This window comes from Carettochelys insculpta, chromosome 1, assembly GCF_033958435.1.
Source record: "Carettochelys insculpta isolate YL-2023 chromosome 1, ASM3395843v1, whole genome shotgun sequence".
Classification (NCBI taxonomy): domain Eukaryota; kingdom Metazoa; phylum Chordata; order Testudines; family Carettochelyidae; genus Carettochelys; species Carettochelys insculpta.
Genome location: NC_134137.1, coordinates 356430360 through 356454652, shown reverse-complemented (window position 1 = coordinate 356454652; position 24293 = coordinate 356430360). Strand labels below are relative to the sequence as shown.

At 44.2% G+C, this 24293-nt stretch overlaps 1 protein-coding gene across 2 annotated transcripts in view; it reads right to left on the bottom strand.

Annotated features, from left to right (window-relative positions):
- Positions 1 to 24293, bottom strand: part of PTPN12 (protein tyrosine phosphatase non-receptor type 12) — a 181311-nt gene that overhangs the window by 67636 nt on the left and 89382 nt on the right. For both annotated transcript variants that reach the window (XM_075017187.1, XM_075017178.1), the window contains exons 7-11: positions 18793 to 18852; positions 12939 to 13081; positions 11160 to 11226; positions 9580 to 9657; positions 9391 to 9489 (exon numbers count right to left, since the gene is read on the bottom strand). In XM_075017187.1, the coding sequence (XP_074873288.1) occupies positions 9391 to 9489; positions 9580 to 9657; positions 11160 to 11226; positions 12939 to 13081; positions 18793 to 18852 (447 nt within the window). The remainder of the gene's footprint in view (positions 1 to 9390; positions 9490 to 9579; positions 9658 to 11159; positions 11227 to 12938; positions 13082 to 18792; positions 18853 to 24293) is intronic.

The following is a 24293-nucleotide window of genomic DNA, read 5'->3' as shown; positions in this document are numbered from 1 at the left end:
TTGAATGCAGCTGTACGCAGTGAGCCACTTTTCCTTTTTCTACATACAGAAAGATCTCTGCCTTTCCAACGGGTACCCATCCCTGGCAGCAATGACTGAGTCTCAGATCTTGGAGGTATTTTGATAAATCACAGGCTCTTTGGGATGCATCAGACTACAAACAAGATAGTTTAAAATTCCCCATGCCTGGATCTCCTTAGTTTATCCCAAAAAGTAATTTATTCACCCTGCTGGCCAGTATTTCTTGACTGTACTACTTGCAGACACCAAAGAAAACCCTGAAAGATGGCTCAGCCAAAACCCAAACCCTCACTGTATCCACACCCGTAAGGCCAAAATGGGAGGAGCATATAATTAGTTACTAGATGTTTGATAGGTGGACTGAATTTTGGTGGAAAGGGGTGATGAGCTTTGGGCTCATATAATTTCAGGCTCTGTGACCATTATGCAATAAGCTGTACTCCAGTTCTCTGCAGACAGATTCACACAAAGAAAATCATTATAGCTGTATTTCTTGCCTGGAGTCTCTGCATAAAGGCCAAAAGTAGAATACAGAACCTGCCTTTCTTCACCTTGGAGTCGGTGCCTTCACATCAGGGCAGGATTCAGTGCCTTCACAACAGGGCAGGATTCACTCTGATGGAGCAATATGTGGGGATTTGTAATAATCCACTGACTAGATAAGATAAGTAGCACTAAGATTATTTCTTTCCTGCTATATAAGCACAAAATTTCTTTAACAGAATATTGCCTTCAATAGCTACTAAAAAAAATTAGGTTTTATTCATGGGGGCCCCAGATATTGCAAACTGGCTTTTACCTTCCCTTGCCTGTCTTGAACTAGGTAACTTATATTGCAGCAATACCCAAAGACCACAATCTCATTGTAACTGGTTCTGTTCGAACAGTCCCTTGATGGTGCTACTTCTGATTTGAGGGCTGCCTCTACGTCAGCTTCGTAGTAGAATTTCCTTACACATAACCTCCAAATACTCATATGCATTTGACCAAGCCCTCAAACTGGTACTTCTGCCCCCATCTGGTACCATTAAGGACACAAGTGCATTTCCCTTGCTCGGGATCTGCTGCCTTTAACTCTCGCCAAAACTGACTCCCAATTTACATGATTTCTAAGCACAAAATAAAGTTAACACAATAAATGTTGTTAAATACTACGAAAAAAAAGCAAATGTAGACACAATTAACCTTCCTCTTCCTGTTGCTTGTTTCAGGATTAAAAGTTTTAAATCTTAGCATCTGCATTACTTCCAGTACTCAATCTACCTGGTTTCAGCCTCTCCTTCAGAGTTCTTCTCCCAGTCTTTAGTGTTCAAAGATATTTTCTTTTTATCATTGCTTACATATGTGTTCATACATATTGTAATCCTGTATGGAATAGGTGAGACACTTCATGATAGCATTAATACCACTATTATAAAATTGCAAGAAATCTGATTAGATATACAACTTGAGACATCTGCAAAAAGATTACAATTTACCAAGTAATGATTTATATGTCTGCATCACCTTCATATTATGAGTTACAGATCTGTACAGTAGATCTGTATTTTTAAAACTTGTGCTGTTTTCTAGGTGACACTCCTAGAAAGACTGATATCAGCACTACAAGCCTGATCTATGGCCCATCAAATGCCATCAAAGCTGCATAACAGGAGCCTATCAAAATCATGGCTGTAAAAAATGGGTAATGGATGGTGAAATCTGGTCACCACATGTGAACATCTAGTCTTGTGTGTTTTTATACTGTACTACAGAGGTTTCACAGAGACCAGCATTTCTCAAATTGGGGGTCCTGACCCAAAAGACTTGGAAGGGGTCACAAGGTTATTTTAGGGGAAGTCATATTGCTACCCTTCCTTCCTGTACAGCCTTCTGAACTAGGTGGCTAGAGAGAAGCAGTTGTTGGCTGAGTGCCCAGCTCTATAGGCATCAGTACAGGAGTCAGGGTAGCAGTACCATTCCATGTCATCCTTGGTTCTGTGTTGCTGCTGGCTAATACACTGCCTACAGAACTGAGCAGCTAGAAAGGAGTAATTTCAGAGCACGAATACAAAAGTAAGAGTAGCACTACCGCAATCCCCTCCCCTACAAAAACCTGTGACCCCCCCGCAAGTCCTTTTTGGGTAGGAACCCCTATAGTCACAATACTGAAATTTCAGATTTAAATAACTAAAATCATGAAATTGATTTTTATAATCCTATGCCCAGGAAATTGACCAAAATGATCTGTTGAAAGGAACCAGGGGTGCACCTCATGACTCAGTACGACTTGTAGGGGCACGTCCGTGGCCAGAGACCTCTAAGCCTTTTCCACGCCCATATACTGTGAAGCTTGTATTTGGGACACATGAAGTACAGGTACCAGTGAAAAAAGGAATACAAAAAGCAGCTGCATCAACTCCATTTTGTTTTCAATCCTGCTTCTTATCTCTGGAGCAACCGTTAAAAACAATTTTCTGAACAAAAGGATTGAATGAGTCATCCAATCTGTGGGTGCGTTCCAAAGGAACTTTCAAGACAATAAAGTCACCAATACTGCTAAGAACTCGATATATCGATTCTGTAGTCTCTGTATATTGTGCCAGAGCGAGGGCAGCTGGCTAAATAGTTTGGTGGAGGGCAGACATACCGGGATCTGAGTCTCTGTGGCTTGGAGAGGTTTGGTGGGAAAATCTGCTCCTGGAAAGGGAGATCAGGAATATGGAGGGGCTTCATTCAAATCTTGGACTGCCAGTGATGAGGATGGCTTAGTAAACTGTGCACCAGGACCTCTAGAAAAAGGTAAGAGGCAGCATGGAGGATCACGGTGAGACTCTGTGGCATATGATCAGTGCCTAGAAACACAGGATCCACAAGGCACAGCCAGAGGTTTGCCATAATATACTTGATTCTTTTACCTTTAACAACTCTCTTCTTGTCCTCTTTTCTTTTAAAAGAGTTTTAGTTCTAGACACTAAAGGATTGGCTGACACCACAGTATTTTGGGAAAGATCCAGCTTCTCAATGTGGCTGGCCCTTTGGGGTTCAGAAGAACATTTGGTATACACAAGCAGGAGTTTTTTAAATAACTTCTTACTCTAATGGACTCAAAGGGAACTGGAATGAAATAAAGGGGGCTGTGGGATTTTGTTTTAGCTTCTTGATAACTGAGTGGTGGGGGGGGCGGTCCAGGAGCACAGTGTGAGTAGTGGAAGAGTTTAACTTCAGTGTTAAACACTTTTGGGAATGTCTGCTCTTTCTTTTGCAGCCTGCACTGACCTTGGCATTTCCAGTGAGGGCTGCTCTACACTAGATCACACTGAATTATACCTTTAAACATTACACATTACTTTTAATTAAAGGGACACAGATGAATTTTAAAGAATTGACTAAATTTAAAATAAATCAGGTTTCTTACAACAGAACATCTATCAAAAAGCATGTGCATATATATTTTAAAAATATGTATTTGCCTGCTGTTTATCACCAAATCATAATACAGGCTGAAACTTCCAAATACAGTAGTCTCTCATCCAGCAACATCTGTTGTCCAACAAGACCACGGATCTTGCAGGAGCACAGAGTCCTGGGGCCGGGAGGAGAAGCGGACAGGAGGACCAGCAGCAGGAGCCCCGGACAGGAGGACCAGCAGCAGGTCTGGTTGGGTGCGGGGCGGGAAGAGAGCAGAAGATCCAGCAGCAGCTAGTGAGACACCTTCATCTGGGGCCAGAAGCAGTTGCCAGGGCTGGCCAGCAAGAAGCCGTTTGGGGAAGCTGTGGCAGGGGCTGCATGGAAAGCCCCTGTCCCAGGAGTGGCAGCTCATCCCTGGGGCCAGGCAGGAAGCCTGGGGCGAGGGAGTGGCTTCTCACTGCCAGGGCTGGGTAGGAAGTCACAAGGCCAGACGGGAAGCCAAAGCTGAGCAGGAAGCTGCAGCTGGGGAGAGGTGGTTGGGGCCAGTAGTCAAAGATCCTGCAAGCATGGGGAGTCAGGGAGCTGCAGCTGACATTAGGGAGGGGAGCCCCGGAGCAAGGGCTGGAACACCAGCAGGGGAGGGTGGGAGTGTAGAATTGACCACCCCGATACGGCAAAATCCCTCATCTGAGATTGCTCAGGTCCTGAGTGTGCCAGACCAAGGAGGCTGAACCCTACATTTTGAGAAATAGAAATACTAGACTTTAAATATTCTCTCTATGATGACTACTCATTTCCCTGGCTGACCCAGTAGAGTACGAATTACCCACAGACACATTGATGTATGGCACCATGACTCTATCACACTATCCCAATGAAATGAATCAAGGAATTTAGACAAAATGATTAAACATCAATAAGTATAACAACGACCAAAAAACAAAACACCTCCAATCCTATATTGCAAGAAAAACTAGTGAAATCATTCAAAAGCATACCCAGTCTAACAACTTTCTACTACCCGCCAGCTTAGACATAGACACGGCCACAGCAGAGAGAGTTCTCTTAAACTGTCACTCAAGCACGAGACACCCGTAAGACCCCAAACCTATTTTTGCTAAAGCACAGGATTTCCAAGTAATGTAGTAGTATATGAATGAAATACTGATGTTCATCTTATGTTGCTCTTCTTCCTGTATTGTACCAGGTGTTACCAGAGTAGACAGATGCACTCTGCTGGAAAAATTAGTATTATAAGATACAAAATGTATGTTTTTCCAGACTATTTTCATAAAAAGTGCAGCTCCAATATCATTCCAAGAAGGGCCAGAAATAGAGTGGGAAAGCAGGTGAGGAAGATTTACCTGAAGGGATGCAGAGTGACTCTAACCCAATAGACAACTAACTTCAGAGTGAGGGCATAAGGTGGGGGATTGAAAAAACAAAGTCAGCACTCCAAAGTCTCTTGAGAGAGGACTGCCTGAAGCACCTTTTAGTCAAGTATTAATCAACCAAGGAAGTTAGAGCTATGCAGCATGGCTTGACATCAGGCACCTGCTTTGCCTAAGTCAGACTTCATCCTCAGCCCAAGAAGCAGCAACTCTTTGGCTACGTCTACACGTGAAGCCTACATCGAAGTAGCCTTTTTCGATGTGGCGACATCGAAATAGGCTATTTCGATGAATAACGTCTACACGTCCTCCAGGGCCGGCAACGTCGATGTTCAACATCGACGTTGCACAGCACCACATCGAAATAGGCGCTGCGAGGGAACGTCTACACGCCACAGTAGCACACATCGAAATAAGGGTGCCAGGCACAGCTGCAGACAGGGTCACAGGGCGGACTCAACAGCCAGCCGCTCCCTTAAAGGGCCCCTCCCAGACACACTTGCACTAAACAGCATAAGATCCACAGAGCCGACAACGAGTTGCAGACCCTGTGCATGCAGCATGAATCCCCCGCTGCAGCAGCAGCAGCCAGAAGCCCTGGGCTAAAGGCTGCTGCCCACGGTGACCATAGAGCCCCGCACGGGCTGGAGAGACAGCGTCTCTCAACCCCCCAGCTGATGGCTGCCATGGAGGACCCCACAATTTCGACGTTGCGGGACGCGGATTGTCTACACGGTCCCTACTTCGACGTTGAACGTCGAAGTAGGGCGCTATTCCGATCCCCTCATGAGGTTAGCGACTTCAACGTCTCGCCGCCTAATGTCGAAGTTAACTTCGAAATAGCGCCCGACGCGTGTAGCCGCGACGGGTGCTATTTCGAAGTTAGTGCCGCTACTTCGAAGTAGCGTGCACGTGTAGACACAGCCTTTCAGTGCAGTAGGCATGAAGCTTGACTGGACAAGAGAAACCACCTGCACGTAGAAACTGATTGTATGGGAAATTATATACCCAGCAACTCAATCCCTAAAAAGGATCCTTAAATGATACACTGTGTTGCACTTCCTCCATTCTTGTAAGAAAGGCTTTGGGAGTTTTATGTACCGTGAAGAGAATAGTGCAATCTACTCTGTGTTAGGTCAGAGGTTCAAGTAAAAAAAAGTGTCCATCTTTTGGAGAAAATGAGGACAACTTCTCTTTCCTTGTGGAAAATGAATAAGGAGTCGGATTCCAACTGTTATCTGGATGAGACAGCAGACTGCCTTAAAGAACCCTATCACAGAGGCTAAGCCCATACTGGATATTTTATTGAGCACACTAAGAAACACGTGTGCCGACAGGGTGGAGGCAAAGGAGGCAACTACCCTGGGTTCTGGAGACACAAAAGGGGCCCAGAGATCCTGGAGGCTGGGATCTCAGGCCTTTTACACTGCTGGAATGCCATGGGGTACTCTCCGGGCAGCACTGGGGTATGAGGGAGAATGCATTATTGTCTGGGTGGCACTGAGGGCTGGCTGCTCCCAGACCCATCTTTTCTGCCCAAGGCCCCATCCCTTCCAGGAACGGAGCAGGGCTCCCCACTGCCTTGCCCAGGAGCTCAGCGAGGCTGTTGGCTCTGCTGCTAAGGATAGATGCCTGAACCCAAAGAGCATTACATTACAAGGCCCTTCTCAAAATCCTCCTGAAAAAATTTGAACTGCAGTATACTTTGAGAGCGGTTTGGTTCTACACTGGCAAGAAAACATTGACTAGACTGATGGAACCGCACATGTATGATTAACAGCTTCATAGGATTCAGAAGAGATTGTTCATAGCGCATCTGATGAAGTGAGTCTGTGCTCACGAAAGCTCATGCTCAAAACTTTTCTGTTAGTCTATAAGGTGCCACAGGACCCTTTGTTGCTGTTCATAGCTTATGTAACCCCTGTTCCTAACATTATCATCTTCCTTGCTCACTATTCTGCCCCCCCCCATCAAAAGATTATGACAACTTTGTTGAATTTGTACAGCACCTAGAAACACATATATGCTGATCAGTAGGTGCTATTACTTTTTATAATACATAGGTATATGTAGGTAAATAGTAATTTGACAATATCCTAAGTCCATTCTTCCTTCCCGGAAAAAGTTCAGGTAACTTCCCAGAAAGCCCAGCCTTAAAAAACAAGACCCTTAACCCTGAACAGCAGCGTGCTGCGTGCGCTACGGTCATCCCGCTTTGAGCGGCCCACGGGTCAGAGGCCTGTGCTCCGCTCGTCCTGCTCGCAGGTGTTACTGGCAAGGATCGAGCTGGAGAAAGCTTCTTTTTCTTTTGTACAGAGCAGATTAGGGAAGCTGCCTTCCTCTTGTGCGACCCTGAGGGCCCCTCCTTATGGGGCTTCTCCGATGATTCAGGTTGGAGGGCCTTATCAAATAAGATCATTTTCAGTCTCATCTCCCTGTCCTTTCTGGCTCTGGCTGTGAGCTTGGAGCAATGAGGACACTTTTGTGGAACGTGGGTCTCCCTGAGGCAACGAATGCACTCACTATGCCCATCTGAGGCAGGCATGGCCTCACGGCATGACGCACATTTCTTAAACCCCAGCGAGGACACCTCGGCCCGGGCATTTAGTCTTTGAATGTTAATGGGGCACTTAACAGGTAATCAGCCCTGGAAAAAGACAACGTTCGCGGCTTTTAGGATAGCAGACCACTTAAGGCGGCTGCCTCCGTTCTTCTTCCCTTTTTTTTTTTTTTTAAACTATATCTACATTTAACGAAACAACTTTAACAATGCGAACTAAAACTACCAAAGTAATAACTATTAACAATATAAACAAAATTGAGAGAGAGTTTTGTCTTTCTCAGGCGTTGGAGCCGGAGTGGAATCCATCTGCAGCCGTTGGCGGTTGAGAAGGAACTGGCGGGGACCGGATCGCACGTGATCGAAGGCGCGCGAACGGCCAGTGCACATCAGCACATGCGCAACCCGACGGAGACGGCTAAAGATTTCCGATCTGCGGCGCCGGGGCAAGCCCGACACGTACTGTGGAGCACCCACGGGGACCACTCAAAGAAGAATGAATTTTGTCCACACCAATATGGAGGTGATTGTCCCTCAATCTCCATATTGGTGTACATAACAAAATTCATTCATATGGCCATAAATTAGAGGGAACACTGGCTCTGAGGGTTCAGCACTCCAATGCAGAGGTCATACAACAAGGCTCCCTCTAAGCATTTCCATCTATATGTGAGGAATATATTTTATGTGCACTGAGGCATATGCAAACGTGCATCATCAGTAGGAACACATGACTAGCAATTGGCACTCTGCTAATTAGTTGGGTGGTGTTTGAATCTCTCCTGAGCATCTGCACAAGCACACACCTTACAGGGACCACTGGACCATTTCTTCCAAGGAGCAGAAGAAGGTCCCTGCACATCACAAAAGTGGAAGTGAAAGAGGCAAGAATCCTCCAGGAATTTTAAGAGGGCAGAAAGACTGCTTTACATATCGAAGCTGCACAAACTGCAAATAGTCCATATATTAAGGTATCTTCTCCGCAAAACAAGATGGTCTGTGAGATGAAAATGACACCCCTTACTCCATCACAAAGGCCCCTTCATCTAGTTCCTGCTCCTTTCCACTCTGTGGAAGCAGTACTTGCAAGACCTCCAGTGGGCAAGGCTGATGCCTGGTTCCCAGCTCCCTGACTCACTGTGGGAGCCAGGAAACTGACCAGGGCTGGTGCACTCATCAGTTTCCTGGGTCCCCTGCCTTGTGTGCTGGAAGTTTGACTTATGAAGGGGTTGCAAGAATGCAACGCCTGCGTATGTCGGGGGTCTACTGTACACATTTAACTGGTTTAAAGAAGCCCTTAACACAGTCGTATTTTCAGACAGGTATATTGGGGGCAGGAATGGGGAGGAGAGGAAAATGGAAAGTTAGTTTGTCCATTCAAGAGTTTTAAAGATTACTGATGTATTAACTCCATTCCCACCTTTATTTGTAATTAAACTAGACAGAGGATAAATTATTGCTCTACATTTTTTTTTAACTCAAACAAAGCTTTGAAGTTTACTTGTTCCTTCTAACTGGTTTTATTCACCAATCATTTTACAGTTAATTTCTATAGGCCAGGCATTGTATCCCCACTGACATTACCACTAGTAGCGGTCAAAGAAAGAACTGCTAATGGAGCGTAAAGTAGATGCTGGAGTTTTATGCATTTATCTAACCACGCTAAGAGGAAATCTCTCAGACTGGGTGTTTAAAATGCCCACAGTCCCCTGTGTAAAACAGAGTTCCTACCATTTAAGTAGTACTGGAGTTGTACTCATGGTAAGTAGTAAAATAAATTCCATTCCAAGGTTTAACACAGATAAGTTACTCTTTGCATACTGCCAGAGCAAGCAGAACACTAGTTAATTAAACCTGCTAAGAGATCTATAAGCAGCCCATGGGTTCACAAACTCACACTTCCTGATCACCACAAAAAATGTTTAAAACAAATAAGATCAAGGACTGAATGCACAGTATAACATAAAACAGCAGGTAAAAAGCTATAATTTTAATTGAAAAGCAATATGGCAAAAAAAACAAACATACCACTCCATCAGCAATGTTCAAGTCTGTGCGACTCTCATATTTCTGTAGCTGTTTTTCAAACAGTTGAGCTATGGCTCGATGCACAAGTTCGTACTGCTCCTATTTTACAGGCATTAAAGATTATGATTAATGTACTTTTAAAAGAGGGCATGCCATAAAGTCCAGATCTACACTACAGAAGAATACTACCTTGGTCTGCACAGCAGAATGCCTTTGTGTCCTCATCTCCTGTATTAAATTAAATATATTGAACTCTTCTGGTATTTTCTGAAATATAGGGTAAAGTTAAGTTATTCTCTATAAAACAATACAGTATATTGTCAGCATAGCAATTTAAAACATATCAGACCAATTTTTAAAGTAAGCACTACAGGATGCCTTGTACTACTTTTATAGAAAGCTGACCTCCATGTAAGTGAATCTCATGCAAATAATTTAGAGCAACAATTCTTTCAGAACCAATATTTACAATAGTTTCACTGATGGATCACACAAATATTTTTAAAATCAATTCTGCAAGTGTGACAGACTTGGTAGAAGCATCTGATACACTGCTATTATGGCAACCATCAGCATGAGCCTAAAACACTTCAAGAGAAATATAAAAGCAGGTAAGCTTTTGAAATTTCAAATGCAGAATGTCTAAGATACTTTTAAGAAACCCTTGCAAAACAAAATGAATGAGCATACTCTGCAGTATATTGGTAGATGCTAAAAAACTGATCTATGGAATTAATCAGAAAAATAGCACTTCAGATCAGCATTCAGACTAATATACTCAGAACTATGTACTACTGGACAAGAGACTAACAGAGAATGTTTGGAACCAACATTCATATTCAAATTCGACACATTAACACATGGTTTGAACAGAGACAGCAATTACCTGACCCATAATAAGGGCTCTTTCACATACTTTGATGTTTGACTTAACTTCCTGCCCTGCTCCCCCCCGCCCACCCTTTCTGCTCTTTTATCTGATTCGCCAACCTCAATAATTTTTCTGATTTGTCAACTTTGATAACAATTCATGGACCTCTGTGCTTTATATATAGAGTCTGTTCTGGTATGGCGATGATCTGAAGAAATGGGTCCCAGGAAAGCTCATCACCTAATAATAAATCATTTTGTTAGTCTTTAAAGTGCTACAAGACTGTTTTTTTGTTTTGACAGAATACAGACTAACACAGCTATAAACATTTTATAGTTTTATAAACTATACAGTTTATAGCTTTATATTTTACCTTGATATGCTTAGATTCTGAGATGGGATAGGTTTGAAGTTCTGTTGATACAAGCAAGTGCTTCCATAAGTAGCCTAAGGCCAATTTTTAAATATACTGTAGACATCTGAATATTTGATATTTCTGAGTCAGTTACACCCCAACAAGTTGGAAGTTTAATCGCTGGTATAAAATGCAGTGCTATTTTTGTGCCAGTACTAGCCAGTATGCCATATCAGCACCTCAATAGCCCAGGCTGAGATCCTCAGCTGGGTAGCTGGGGACCCTGTCAGCCCCACATTTGGGGCATGGAGATCCATTGGCAGCTCCAGCCCCAAGGAGCTGACCTGAGCCAGAGGAACCCTGGAAGCCCTGTGGCTAGGAGCTGGCAGTGGTCCAGAGCTCCATTGGTAGCAACTCCAGCCCCAGGGACCCTACCTTAGGAGAGGAGTTGGGGAAGCCAGCTGACCACTGGCTTCTCCCTGACTCCTTAAAAACACTGATAAACTGTCAGCAATGCTGTAATAAATTATATTCCTTCCTTACCCCAGCTTTTAGCAAATTCCATGTATAATCTATGGCACAGATGGCTCCTGTTCTTCCACATCCTGCACTATGGACATAAACAAATAGTTACTCAATAGTTCTTTTGACAATGATCTAAGTTAAAATACATGTACTTTACTGCAAGTACTTTTTAATGTTTTCATAGCTAACAGGTAACACTTCACTTATGAAGAAACAGTTTAATAGAGCACATTGAAGCAATTTTGCACGTTCTATGTAGTATAAAGAACAACATGTAACTGATCTAACAGCTCAAGCATTTACAGCATGGCTATGTAGGGGAAGTTGGAGTGGTGCTCTGTCTACAGCATAGCTGTTCACAGGTTTTTGTCAGGAGAAAGAAAGTTTCCACACCCTTTTGTGAAGTTCAAAGGTCTGGAAAGGTGGTTCTATCTTCACTTTTTCTGGTATAGTCATTGCTATGTTATAATTTATTCTTTTAAGAGAAAAGTGACAATTGCATAAGCCTCCATTTTATATTATGGTTTATCCTGTTATTCAATCAGAAGTTCATTACAGCAGACTGGAAAAACTAGAACTGATGGATTTTTCTAAATTGCGAATACAGTAAATTTGATGTTTGCACTGGGCTCTAGAGAGGGGCCAAAAATGAGGGGCTCTGTATGTGGATGGGGGCTGCCAGGAAGCAAGACAGGGATGGGGATGCAGGATTTTGACAGGAGGCAGCATGCACGAGCAGGATAGGGATAGGGAGGCAGGATCTCAGTAAAGGTAGGTTGCAGGAGTGGGGTGACAGTTCAGGGGTGCAGACCCCACATCAGTGAGGGGTTTATTTTTGTATGGCCCCTGACTGATTTTCCTGTGGACCAGTGCCCACAGCCCCCCCAACACCAAAAATGGATCCCCACCCTGGGCTAGATTTTGCCTATGCAGTTCGCTGTGCAGACAGGTGTATGGATGGAGGACTGATGACACCCCTAAAAAGGGGGAGAATAGAGAAGTGGGCAGAGGCCAGTGACCTGAAGCAGACAATGCAGATCAAGGGAGTGACATGGATCCAGAGCCAGTGTGAAGACAAAACAGAGCAGAAAGCAGACAATGAGTGTGACACCAACCACTCAGAGCTAATTCCTGATGTGACCAGCAGTAAGCACCGAGGCAGACAGCTGACCCCACTACATGGGGTAAATTTGAAATGTAGTTTTAACCCTTATTTCATTAAAACAATTGCAAAAAAGTGTGCTTGTATGAGAGACTTAACATCTGCACTGGTAGCTTGCCAGAAATCCAATCACTATGTTTAATTTGCATATGGATGCATATTAAAAGCATAAAAGTCTGTTATTTCTTGGCACTGTCACCTTCCTTAATATAGGAACAGAAGTTATGTACTTGTCAAGTATGCCAGCAATATAAACCTGCAGCAGGTCAATATCCTGTGTTTATAGAATTTGAGAAGACAGACTGACTCATTAGGCCTCTTATCCATAAGACATATTCTAATACTTCAACCAATTTAGTTCTGGAATGACCTCGGAAACAGCTTCCATTACTTTGGCCTCAATACGTCACTTGAACGATAAGAAACAGCAGACATGGGCTGCATTTTAAGGCTATGAAAATTTTCCTTTAGCCATTGGGTAGGTGGCAAGTTGAAGCATACACACTCCTGTACACAGTATATAAAGATAGCCCACTGCCAGAAAGACGCTAAAAGAGTAACTTCTGACAATTAAATACTTGACGTGTAAGTCTTGTGCCAAGCAACTTTAAAAAAAATACTTCTCTATTTGGTACCTGCAGTGTATACAAATAGGCACATCTTCATGCTCCTGGTATTCTCTCATTAAGCTGATCATGTCCAGAATAGAATCAAATGATGAAGGAACATCGTGGTCAGGCCAGTTCACATAATGAAACTGATACACTCGACGATTTTCCTAAGAAAAAATCAAATCAATTACACCTTGAAGAATTTTGAACAATTGTTTGAACAACTTCCTGCATGATGTATTTTCCAGACCAAAGACTTTCACTGCAAGGACAGCAGATGTTGCATTTAGCCAGAGCGAAGCGGGCATTGGTGGTACAACGGTTAGCATGGCTGCCCTCCATGCAGTTGGTCTGGGTTCAACTCCCAGCCATCAAAGCTTTGGTGTTTTGTTTTGTTTTTTGGAGGGGGGTGGGGGTGGGAGACAGCTCAGTGGTTTGAGTATTGGCCTAAACCCAGGGTTGTGAGCTCAGCCTTTAAGGGGGCCATTTAGGGATCTAGGGCAAATAGATTGAAAAAAAAAAAAAAAAAAAGGGGGTTGGGGGTGCTGCTTGGCCCTGCCAAGAGGGCAGGAGACTGGACTAGATGACCTCCCAAGGTCCCTTCCAGCTCTATGCGATGTGTATCGCCATATATATGCACATATACAGAGAACATGAAGTAAAATTTTAAAAGGGCTGAGAAAGGAGAGAACTGTTGATGAAAAAGATATGGTGTTGGAGTTGATAAGGAAATCACCCTCTCCAATTTTGCTGCCCAAAAATATATATATTTTTTATAAAGTAAAACTTGTAACCTTAAATTATATTTAGCAAATGTAAGTATTTGCTGATAAACTTAAGCCAATGGTTTTCAAACTTTTGACATTTGCAGACCCTTAAAAATTTCAAATGGAAGTGCAAATAGCGTGCAGTACCCCAGAAGCCTGTGAAAGACAGGTTGAAAACCACTACTTTAAGCCAAAAGGTTGAAAAGAGGGACTACAAGATGGACAACTCTGCAACACAGATGTACAGACCAGTTTTCACTTTTGTTGGCCCTTACAAAACCAACATAGCTAAAAAGAGAGATTCTATTCTGTCTTGTACATCAACTGAATATATTAAAAATTTAATTGTTTACACCTGTGCAACCTATGACAACCACTGGCTCCCATAGATGTCAGTAGAGACCTAAATTTGGTCTGCAAAAGCTTTATGAATTGTGCAGATATGCAAAGATCCCAGAAGACATTCAGATCCCAGGAAGAGTCTGCAGGATTGGCAGAAAAACAACTTGTAAAATTATGCTTTTCATGAGTACTTTTTACAACAGAATCAACTAAGTGACCTGAGGAAAAACTGCAGAAAAGTACTGCATAATGACATTACAATGAGCATTTCATGGAAGTAGATGAAAAGGTTTTCATTTCATTAAGTTCATCTCCAGACTGTAAATGCCAATTTTTCTCCTTTACTGAACTGAGTGATAAGATAAATTCTGATCAAATAATGAAGAGTACTTAATTGCTGAAACTAATTTTTTTTTGTAAAAAGAGAGAAGCAGATGCTCACGTCTAGAAAAAAAAAAATCCTTCTACTGACCAAATAGGTTAAATATTTTGTTCTAGAGGGACCAGCTCTGACTCAACTTTTTGCCCATAATCTAGTATCCTGAACTTATTATACATGGAGATATACCTATCTCATCGAACTGGAAGGGACCTTCATAGGTTGAGTCCAGTCCTCTGCGCTCACAACAGGACCTATCACCATCTCTAACAGATTTTTTTTTTAATTAATTTCCCTCAAATTCCTAAATGACCACCTCAAGGATCGAACTCTTAACCCTGGATTTAGCGGGCCAAGGCTCAAAACACTGAGATATCCCTCCCCCCAAAAAAAGAATTTAAGGAGCAATTCATCATACGTACAAAGCACAATATACTCAAAATCCCTCTGAACCTACTTAGTGCGAGGGGGTTGCGGGGAGTATCAAAAAACATTACCAAAAATGGGAGAATATAGGATGTGTTATAGATCATGAAGGCACAGGAGGACATCACAAACAAAATACATTGATACAACTGTACATACTATCCTGTGTAACCTTTTTTTCCCCTGAATAACAACTATCTGAAATGGCTGAGATCTGAATTATTTTTAGGGACAGGAAATGCCTGTCCAAATAAATCCAAGCATTTTCAGTCCCTGCCTGGATGACTAGCATACGATTGGTATGGAAAGCCTCTTTCTAGCACTGCACAGACCACAAAGAATTTGTAGTGGGTGCGAGAATAGAAACTGCACATCCTTTGGAGGATTTTTTTTTTTTTGGGGGGGGGGGGGGGCGCGCGCGACATGATCACTGGCAAGGCCTGAGGGATGGATGCTGGGGACTGCCAGAGTAGCTTTGCACAGTTGATAACACTGATTGGTAGAGAGATGCCGGAGATCAACCCTACTGCTAGATCCTTGACTTCCTTCAAGGAACCTGCAGGGGGTCTGCAACTCTGAAGAACAAGTCCTGAAAGTTTGTGAAGTCACTGACAACTGTAGGAGGTGGAGGCATGATATCCTTGTCGAGGAAGGAGGAAGAGAAAATGTGGAGTCTGATTCTCCTTTTCCTCCTCTCCAGTTAGTACCAGGTCTTTTGAGGGCAAGACACTGATGGAGAAAAAAAAAAAAGATTGTAGGTCTCAGTTTTTGCTCCCTGGGAGGGTTCCCTGTACCAGGCCCAAGGGTCCTAATATGGTCAGGAAGGAATGAATGGAACATGTGATTGTATCCATTGTAGCCCACACCAAGATTGTGAACACATGTGGACTGTGGATAGTGAAGATGAGCAGATACGATTTGCCTTATAAATGAGGGAGTACTGGAACATCTCTTCCTCCTCTTTGCTGGGGAAAGGAGATACTGTCCTCAGTGGAGAAAGGGAAAAATGTTGAGTCTTCAGGGCAGCAAGAGTGCACACTGAAAGCAGAACTCAAGAGTGCACGTTTCCAGCAGCAGGTCTTTACGGTACCTAAAGTTTTGTAGAATGGGGAAAAAGCACAAACAGTGTATGACTTGATGATAAAGGAAAGGTATGATCGACCGAAATACCTGTAGATGGTGCAAGAGACTTGTCTGGTGCCAAGGGTTTATTCAGGGTTAACAACAAGTTCACTGCTGTTGGTAACAGTTGTGGTACCAGGAAATTTTTCAGAGCTGTAGTTATGGAAGAAAGACTGTTTCATGCCCCAGAGCTGGACAATGCTACAAAGAACTTCAGATCTGCTTGGTTAGGATCCTAAGACCATTTCCTCACATTGGTTACTGGAGATACTTGGATGGGCCCTGGATCTCTGACCCCTGTCAAATGATGCTGAGGCAAGAGCCATCACTGGGGATGGTGTTCTTATGAGCAGTGTCTCCAGTAGTGAGCCTGCTTTTTATTTCATCCAAGCGAGACAGTGAAGCTCTTTCTTCAAGGAACATGGGAAATAAGGGTCAGCAAACCAACTGGCAAAGCACGAGGGCTTCTCTGGGGAAGAATCCAGACCTAGGTCTGATACAGGTCAGAGAGAGTTCTCAATGAGAAGGCTGAATCTTATGCCCTGGTCTTTTCTGACTCTGGATTTCAGGCCAATCCAGTCGGAACACTTCTGTAGGATGTGTCCATCTCCCAGAGGGTGAATGCACTGCAGGTATCTGTTAAGGGGAAGGCAGCCCTGAAAGAGATACACCACTTAAACCTGAAGCATCTGAGGATAATGATGAAGGAAAAAGCTTCCCAGTCGGGAAGTGGAGAAACAAACCTAAGTGATGAAGTAAAGCGGAAGGTAAAATTAACATATGTAAAATGCAGGAAAAAAAGAGAAAAGAGGATATTAAAATGTAAGGCACTATATATAGTGCAAGATGGACCTCCCTGGTTTGGCACCCTCAGGACTTGATCAGTCCTGAAGAAGGGAATTTGATGGACCATGGAAGTCAGTTCTGGCACTTCTGGGGTCCATCAGCACAACCTGCTGGGCTCAGTGGCCAATCCTGAGGCCCCCACAACTTTCTGGTCCATTAACATCCATGGCCTTGGTAGACAACAGATGTTGCTGGACCACAGTGACCCAAGCCAGAGAGTTTCAGCCTTTAAGGAAATAGGAGAAGCAGACTGTGCTGTGGATTCCATCCCAGACCACAGGCAGTAAAGAGGAATTGTGGGCTGCCAGACTGCACTGCATTAGATACATGCTTCCTGCACAGAGTGTGAGCGTAGCCAGGTGCGCATGAGAGAGCCAAAAGGCACTGATAAAGAAGATTCCCAGTCTCAGGTACAGGCAGCACTATCACGCGTACACATGGAGCACTCATAAGCTATGTGTAAATTACAGGGATTTGTCGACAGAAAATATCTTCCAACAAGACTTCTGTCGACATATTGCAGCCAACTTACCAAATGGATCACTGCCCAACTGCTCTCGTGACAAAAAGGCCGACTAGAAGTAGAGCAGACAGGGATGCCCGGTGTCCCAGAATCACTCTGTGTTGACAGAGGCCCCCCACCCCCTTACGTCCAGAGTGGCTTTCTGTTGATAGAGGCATTATGCCTCATGGGGGAACAGCAGAACATGATTGACCAAAGTGCCGAGTTCTGTCAATTTACTGTCAACAGACCACCATGGGACACTGGACACTCCCTGGGTTTTGTCGGCAAAATGCCAGTTTTGTCAGTAAAACTCTCCAGTGCAGACATAGCCATAGGGACATCACTTGAAGAAATTAGCATTATTTTACAAAAAAAGTGATTGCTTTTTTTGAGAAGTTACATTCATAACTTCCAAATTAATATGAAATACATCAGTATTAATTGGTGCTATCACTGTACATTAATCATAAGTACTGAAGTGTCAGATATTCCTATGATTCTTATCTTAACCAATGAATAATATCTTTAAAATGTAATTTTAGTAATGCTGCCTTTGGTAGTAATTTTGATGGCAGAAAGAGAATATGCTTTAAGCACAGATTTTTTTCAAAACACTTATTTCTATTTTGAGCTTTGACTGCATCCGCCAAATCCTCAAAGATTTCAGCTGACAAAAGCAAATTGACAAGCAGAAGCAAGAAGAAGGTCAGCACCTATTAAGCAAAAGCTAAAAGCATCTATTAACTGAAACTAAAACAAATCTTTAGACACCATGTCAACAAGATACTGAAACCCAGATGGAATTTTTTTTTTTTAAATCAAAGCCAGGCTGAAGAACAGTATCATTTTTATGTTAAACAAAAATAACAAGGCACTTGGGTATAACTGGGCATTAAAAAAAATTTCAAGGACAAACATCAGGAAGCACTTCTAATAAGTAATGATCTGTGGGTTGGGCAGTCAGGTAAGTCAGTCAGACACAATTATAATCAGTCAAATCACATATTAAAAGGCCTCACAGAGGTTGGCAGGACCAAAAAACCTTCTTTAGCCCATCAGATTATACTTATGGATCAGACATTTAGTTCATGTAAACAGCATTGATTCAAGGACTTCAAATGGTATAATTCTGCTGAAGATCTGGGCTTGTACTGTTGATGAACACTACTGAACAATATCCTACAGATCTGGTTAACTACAGAAGCACTGCCACAAAAACAGATATGTTAAAACAATTCATGAACCTTATATTTCTTTTAACTAAACTACTTATACTCCTTACAAACTTGGTTATGTACAAAAGCAAAGAGACAAGTGTTTCCTTTTTTATTTGTGACTCGATTTGTCTGTATATTTCCTTCATTTTTTACCATCAGATCTTTGGTCTGAGATTTTAAATCACACAACATTAAGACTACAAATATAAAATACAAATAACTCACTTAAGTAAATGTCCTGAGTGGGGAAAACATCAATTTTTGAACTACTTACGTTTTGAAATTCAAGTGATAGTGTTCTAATGTAGTAGTCTGTTCTTGCTTGCTCAGCTTCCTAAATAAGAGGAAATATTTGAGTGTAAGTAGGAGTACATATATTAAATATAAACAAGTTTATTCGTTACAGCATCATGTGAATAAACATAAAACTTTATGGCAATTTGAAACTTACCTAAGGAGTCAGTGTAAAAGCTATTTATCAGCTATGATAAACATGTAAGCATGTTTTATAAGTTTTTTTTAAATGAAATAATATTGGGGTTAAAAAATCAACTAAGATCTTGCCCAGAAATTACCTTACTGAAAAATTAATTTTTTCCATAAAACTAAGCTGTCAACGGTGTTCGCTGACAGCCCCCTTCTTATAGAGAGAGCTGCTAGCTGGTTAGGCCTGGCTGAAAGCCTTGCCTCCAGTCTAATCAGCCCTTGAAGGCTCACCTGGCAGGAAACTCCCCCAATTCACACCTTGCAAACTACTCAGGCACACAGGCAGCTGATCAAACTGCCCTTCTCTGCAAAGTAACATAGCTGCACAGACAGACAGACATTCACCCACCAGCTCATCACCCAACCCCCCAAATCCCACACTCACCCAAGCTCCTCTAGGACGCTTTGCCCAGAGGCAAACTCCCTTCCCCGTTAGCTGCTGCAGCTCTCAGCGAACACCATGAGCAACGAACAGGGGCAGCAGCTAAAAGGGAAGGGAGTTTGCCTCTGGGAGTTCACCGAAGGAGGAGCCCCATGTTTGTTTGTCCTTTTCACGTATGGTGTTCCACCTGTGCCCTGCAAGGCAGCACTATCAGGAAAAGGAGTCTCTGAAGAGAAGAGACTGAAGAGCGATAGGGGAAGGTGGACCTGGGGGCAATGAGAGCAGTTAGGGGGAGAGGGGCCAGTGCAGTGAGTAGGGTGGACATGGGAGCAGATGGGGGTAGTGGGTTGGGGAGGGTCCTATGGTGATGGTAACCGGGGGGGAGAGGGGGGAACACGAAAGGTGGGGAGAAGGGTCCCAGAGATATGAGGTCATTGCTCCACAGGGAGCTATGGTGACTTGTGTTGACAGGGAGGTATGAAGTATTGGGATCCTTAACCACATTCTCCACACCCCACTGCCTTGTGGGTTATCCTGGGAAGGAGAAAGGCTAAGGGAGTAAACACTGACAGAAAATCCGGAGTGGAGTCCAAAGGCGGTTTGGTGTCAACTTCTGGCACTGTCCCAGCAACTCCTGCAGCTGAGCTGGTACCACACGTGGAGGTTATCCTCTCCTTTGGATTATATCAGTAAAGACGAGAAGGGGACACTGGTGTCTGGGCAGCCCAGAGTCTCCATAATAAGTGCCCAGGCTCACGCCCGGAGAGGTACTCCGGCATCGCTGAACAGCGTTGCATCAAACACGGGAGGCAACAGATACCAGTTATAAACTCCTGCTCGACTGGCATAGAGAACGAGAGAGATCTCCTCGCATCTCACTGGACAGTCACCGCCCGCCTCAAGCTGGGCAGCCCCCAGCCAATATGGTACTGTCCCGCCACAGTTCACCTGCCTCACTGGGTGCATGAGGCTTAAGACTTAAGGTTCCTGAACCTGACAAGTGACTAAAATTTTGGGCACCAGGTAAACCAATAAGAAAAATCAACAAGAAATGAGAAACTAACAATTAAAGCTTGCTTGCTGGAATGTGCGGACCATGCTGACCGGCTTCACTGAAGATCTTCAGGCCATCAGTGACACCCGAAAGACCGCTGTCATCAACGAGGAACTGAAGAGGCTCTGAGTTGATATCACTGCACTGCAAGAGACGCGCCTCGCAGATTCGGGATCTCTAAAGGAAAAGGACTACACCTTTTTATGGCAGGGTAAAGCCCAAGAAGAACCCAGAGAGCATGGTGTTGGCTTTGCTGTCAGAAACACCCTTCTACAAATGGTGGATTTAGTCATGGGCGGATCAGAAAAACTTCTTCGGATCACGCTTCAAACTTGCGCCAGTCCCATCCACCTGATCAGCGCTTATGTTCCAACCCTGTACACCACACCAGAAGTAAAAGACAAGTAAAAGACAAGTTCTATGACGTGCTTAGTGCTGCTGTAGCGCAAATACCTGCTCGTGAACAACTGTACATCTTGGGTGACTTCAATGCAAGAGTTGGAGCTGATTGAGCCTTGTGGCCTTCCTGCTTAGGACACTTCGGTGTGGGAAAAATGAATGACAATGGACAGCATCTCCATGAATTGTGCACGTACCACAATCTGTGCGTCACAAACCCATTCTTCCAAACGAAACCACAGCACAGAGTGTCGTGGAGACACCCACGCTCGAAGCACTGGCATCAACTAGACGTGGTCATCACTAGGCGTAAGAACCTCAAAAACGTCCTTCTGACACGCAGCTATCATAGTGCTGACTCTGATACAGATCACTCGCTAGTTTGCTCCAAGCTTAAGCTGAGACCCAAGAAGCTGTACCGCTCTAAACCTGCTGGAAGGCCCCACATTGACGCCAGAAAGACGGCAAACTCGGAGAAAGCTGAAAAGTTCAGACACACCCTCCAGGAAAATCTACACAGCGGCCCCAGGGACACCGATGTGACATCCAAATGGCAACATCTGAGGGATATGGTTTAGAACACGGCCTTGTCAGTGTTTGGAAGAAGAGCCAGAAACACGAATGACTGGTTCGAAGCTAACTCCGATGAGATGATTCCAGTCATTGAAAAGAAGCGCGCTGCACTCCTGGAGTACAAACGCCCACTGAGCCAGAATACCCAGCAAGCACTTAGAGCGGCCAGAAGAACAGTACAGCAGACAGCCAGGCGCTGTGCCAACAACCACTGGCTCCAGCTATGCAGCAGCATCCAGACCTGTGCCGACTTTGGTAATCTCAGAGGAATGTACGAGGGTATGAAGAAGGCATTAGGACCCACCCAGAACAAGATGGCACCTCTGAAATCCAAATCTGGTGAAGTCATCCCTGACAAAGCCAAACAGACGGAGAGCTGGGTTGAGCACTACTCCCAGCTGTACTCACGCAAGAACGTTGTGGTTGATGCAGTCCTCGATGCCGTCGAGCTCCTACCAGTAATGGACGAACTGGATCAGGAATAGACTGTGGATGAACTGAAGAGAGCCATCAACAGCATTGCAGCAGGAAAGGCCGCTGGCCAGGACGGTATACCACCAGAGGTAATCAAGTGTGCCGCGGACACACTCCTGGAACCCCTACATGAGCTACTGTGCCTGTGCTGGAAAGAGGGTGAGGTTCCACAGAATATGCGCGACACTAACATTGTAACGTTGTATAAGAACAAAGGAGACAGAAGCGACTGCAACAACTACCATGGAATCTCCCTCCTAAGCGTCACTGGTAAACTGTTCGCTCGTGTCATCCTCGGCAGACTCCAGAAGATTGCTGAGAGGGTGTACCCCGAATCGCAGTGCGGATTCCGAGCAGAGAGGTCTACCGTTGATATGGTCTTCTCTCTAAGGCAGCTGCAGGAGAAGTGCAGGGAGCAGAGGAAGCCACTCTACATAGCCTTCATCGACCTGACCAAGGCCTTTGACTTGGTCAGCAGAGATGGTCTGTTCAAACTGCTCCACAAGATAGGCTGTCCTCCACGGTTACTCACGAAGATCCAGTCGTTCCACAAGACATGAGAGGAACCATCCAATATGACGGCATATTATTGGATGCTTTCAGAATCAGGAGCGGCGTCAAAACAAGGATGCATGCTTGCTCCGACATAGTTCGGGATCTTCTTCGCGCTCCTCCTGAAGCACGCCTTTGGATCTTCGACAGAGGGCATCTTGCTGCACACAAGATCTGATTGGAAACTGTTTAATCTTGCAAGGCTGAAAGCTAAGTCTAAGGTGCAGGAAGTCCTCATCAGAGACATGCTGTTCGCAGACGATGCTGCTGTAGTGTCTCACACAGAAGACCAGCTTCAAGAACTGCTGGAGCAGTTCTCCAAAGCGTGCAAGGATGCAACCATCAGCCTAAAGAAGACAAATGTACTCGGTCAGGATGTTGCTGAATCCCCATCAATCAGCATTGACAACTATATGTTAGAGGTCATCCACGAGTTCGTTTACCTCGGGTCCACCATCACTGACACCCTGTTGTTGGACACTGAGCTAAATAGGAGGATCGGAAAAGCGTCCACAACTCTGTCCAGACTCAGCAAGAGTGTGGAATAACAACAAGCTGTACACTCACACCAAAATGCAAGTCTACAGTGCCTGCATCCTCAGCACCCTCCTTTATGGCAGCGAGACTTGGACCCTGTATGTCCGCCAGGAAAAGAGGCTGAACGTCTTCCACTTGCACTGCCTCAGGCGCATCCTTGGAATATCATGGAAGGACAGAGTGACCAACACCGCCGTCCTCGAGCAAGCTGGAATCCCAACCAGGCACACCCTCCTCAAGCAGCATCGGCTCCGCTGGCTTGGCCACGTCCACAGGATGAATGATGGAAGGATTCCAAAAGACATCCTGTACGGTGAGCTAGCCTCTGGCAAAAGACCTCCCGGATGCCCCCAGTTGCGCTGCAAAGATGTCTGCAAGAGAGACCTCAGAGAGGTAGACATCGAGCTGGACAACTGGGAAGAACTAGCAGACGACCGCAGCAGATGGAGGCAGGGGTTACACAAGGGCCTCCACAAGGGCCAGATGAAGATCAGACAGCTAGCAGAGGAGAAGAGAGTGCACAGAAAGCACACTAAGGACTTGCCAGACACCCACCACATCTGCAAGAGATGCAGCAAGGACTGTCTCTCGTGTGGGTCTTCATAGTCACAGTAGACGCTGTAAATGAACTCCTCAATTGAAACTATAAAGGGCGCGATCGATAGTATATGCAGACTGAAGGATGCCTACTACTAAGCTGTCAACAAATTCTGTCACTTCTCTCTCTTTCTATGGTATTTCAAAATATGTCCATGTACTTCTAATGCCTCTTTCTCCACGCCTTAATTTTCTCTGGCGCCTCTGTTTTCTAATTTACTTCCTTCAATTCATCCTTCCTTCTTAAGCACTCAGATGATGTTCTCCCCTACCAGAATCTCTCCATTAGTTCTCCATCATTTAAAGGATCAAATTTCAGGCTCTTTTCCTTTCCAATGCTGGACACAACTCAGTCCCTGATTATATTATTACATTTTCTTACCCTCTTCACTCCATGATGGCACCTCTCCTTTTATTTTCTTCTTTTTCCTGATGCCTTATAACGCAACAAACCAATGTCACCAATGACATCTCCATCCCCTATGCACTCTCACTTCTGTATCAAAACTCATTTCAAGTAAGCGTGCACATGAAGGGCATTTGAACATATTACAGGTCGACCTGACCAGAGCTGAACCTTGGAAGGTCAATACTGTCTAGCAGCATAAAACAATACTTCTACTGCTTACTGAGCTCTCAGAAGACACTTAGGAGTAAATTACAGCTAAATAACAGCAATAAAATGGAGAGCCGGGGTGGTGGCAGTAAACAAACTTTATGG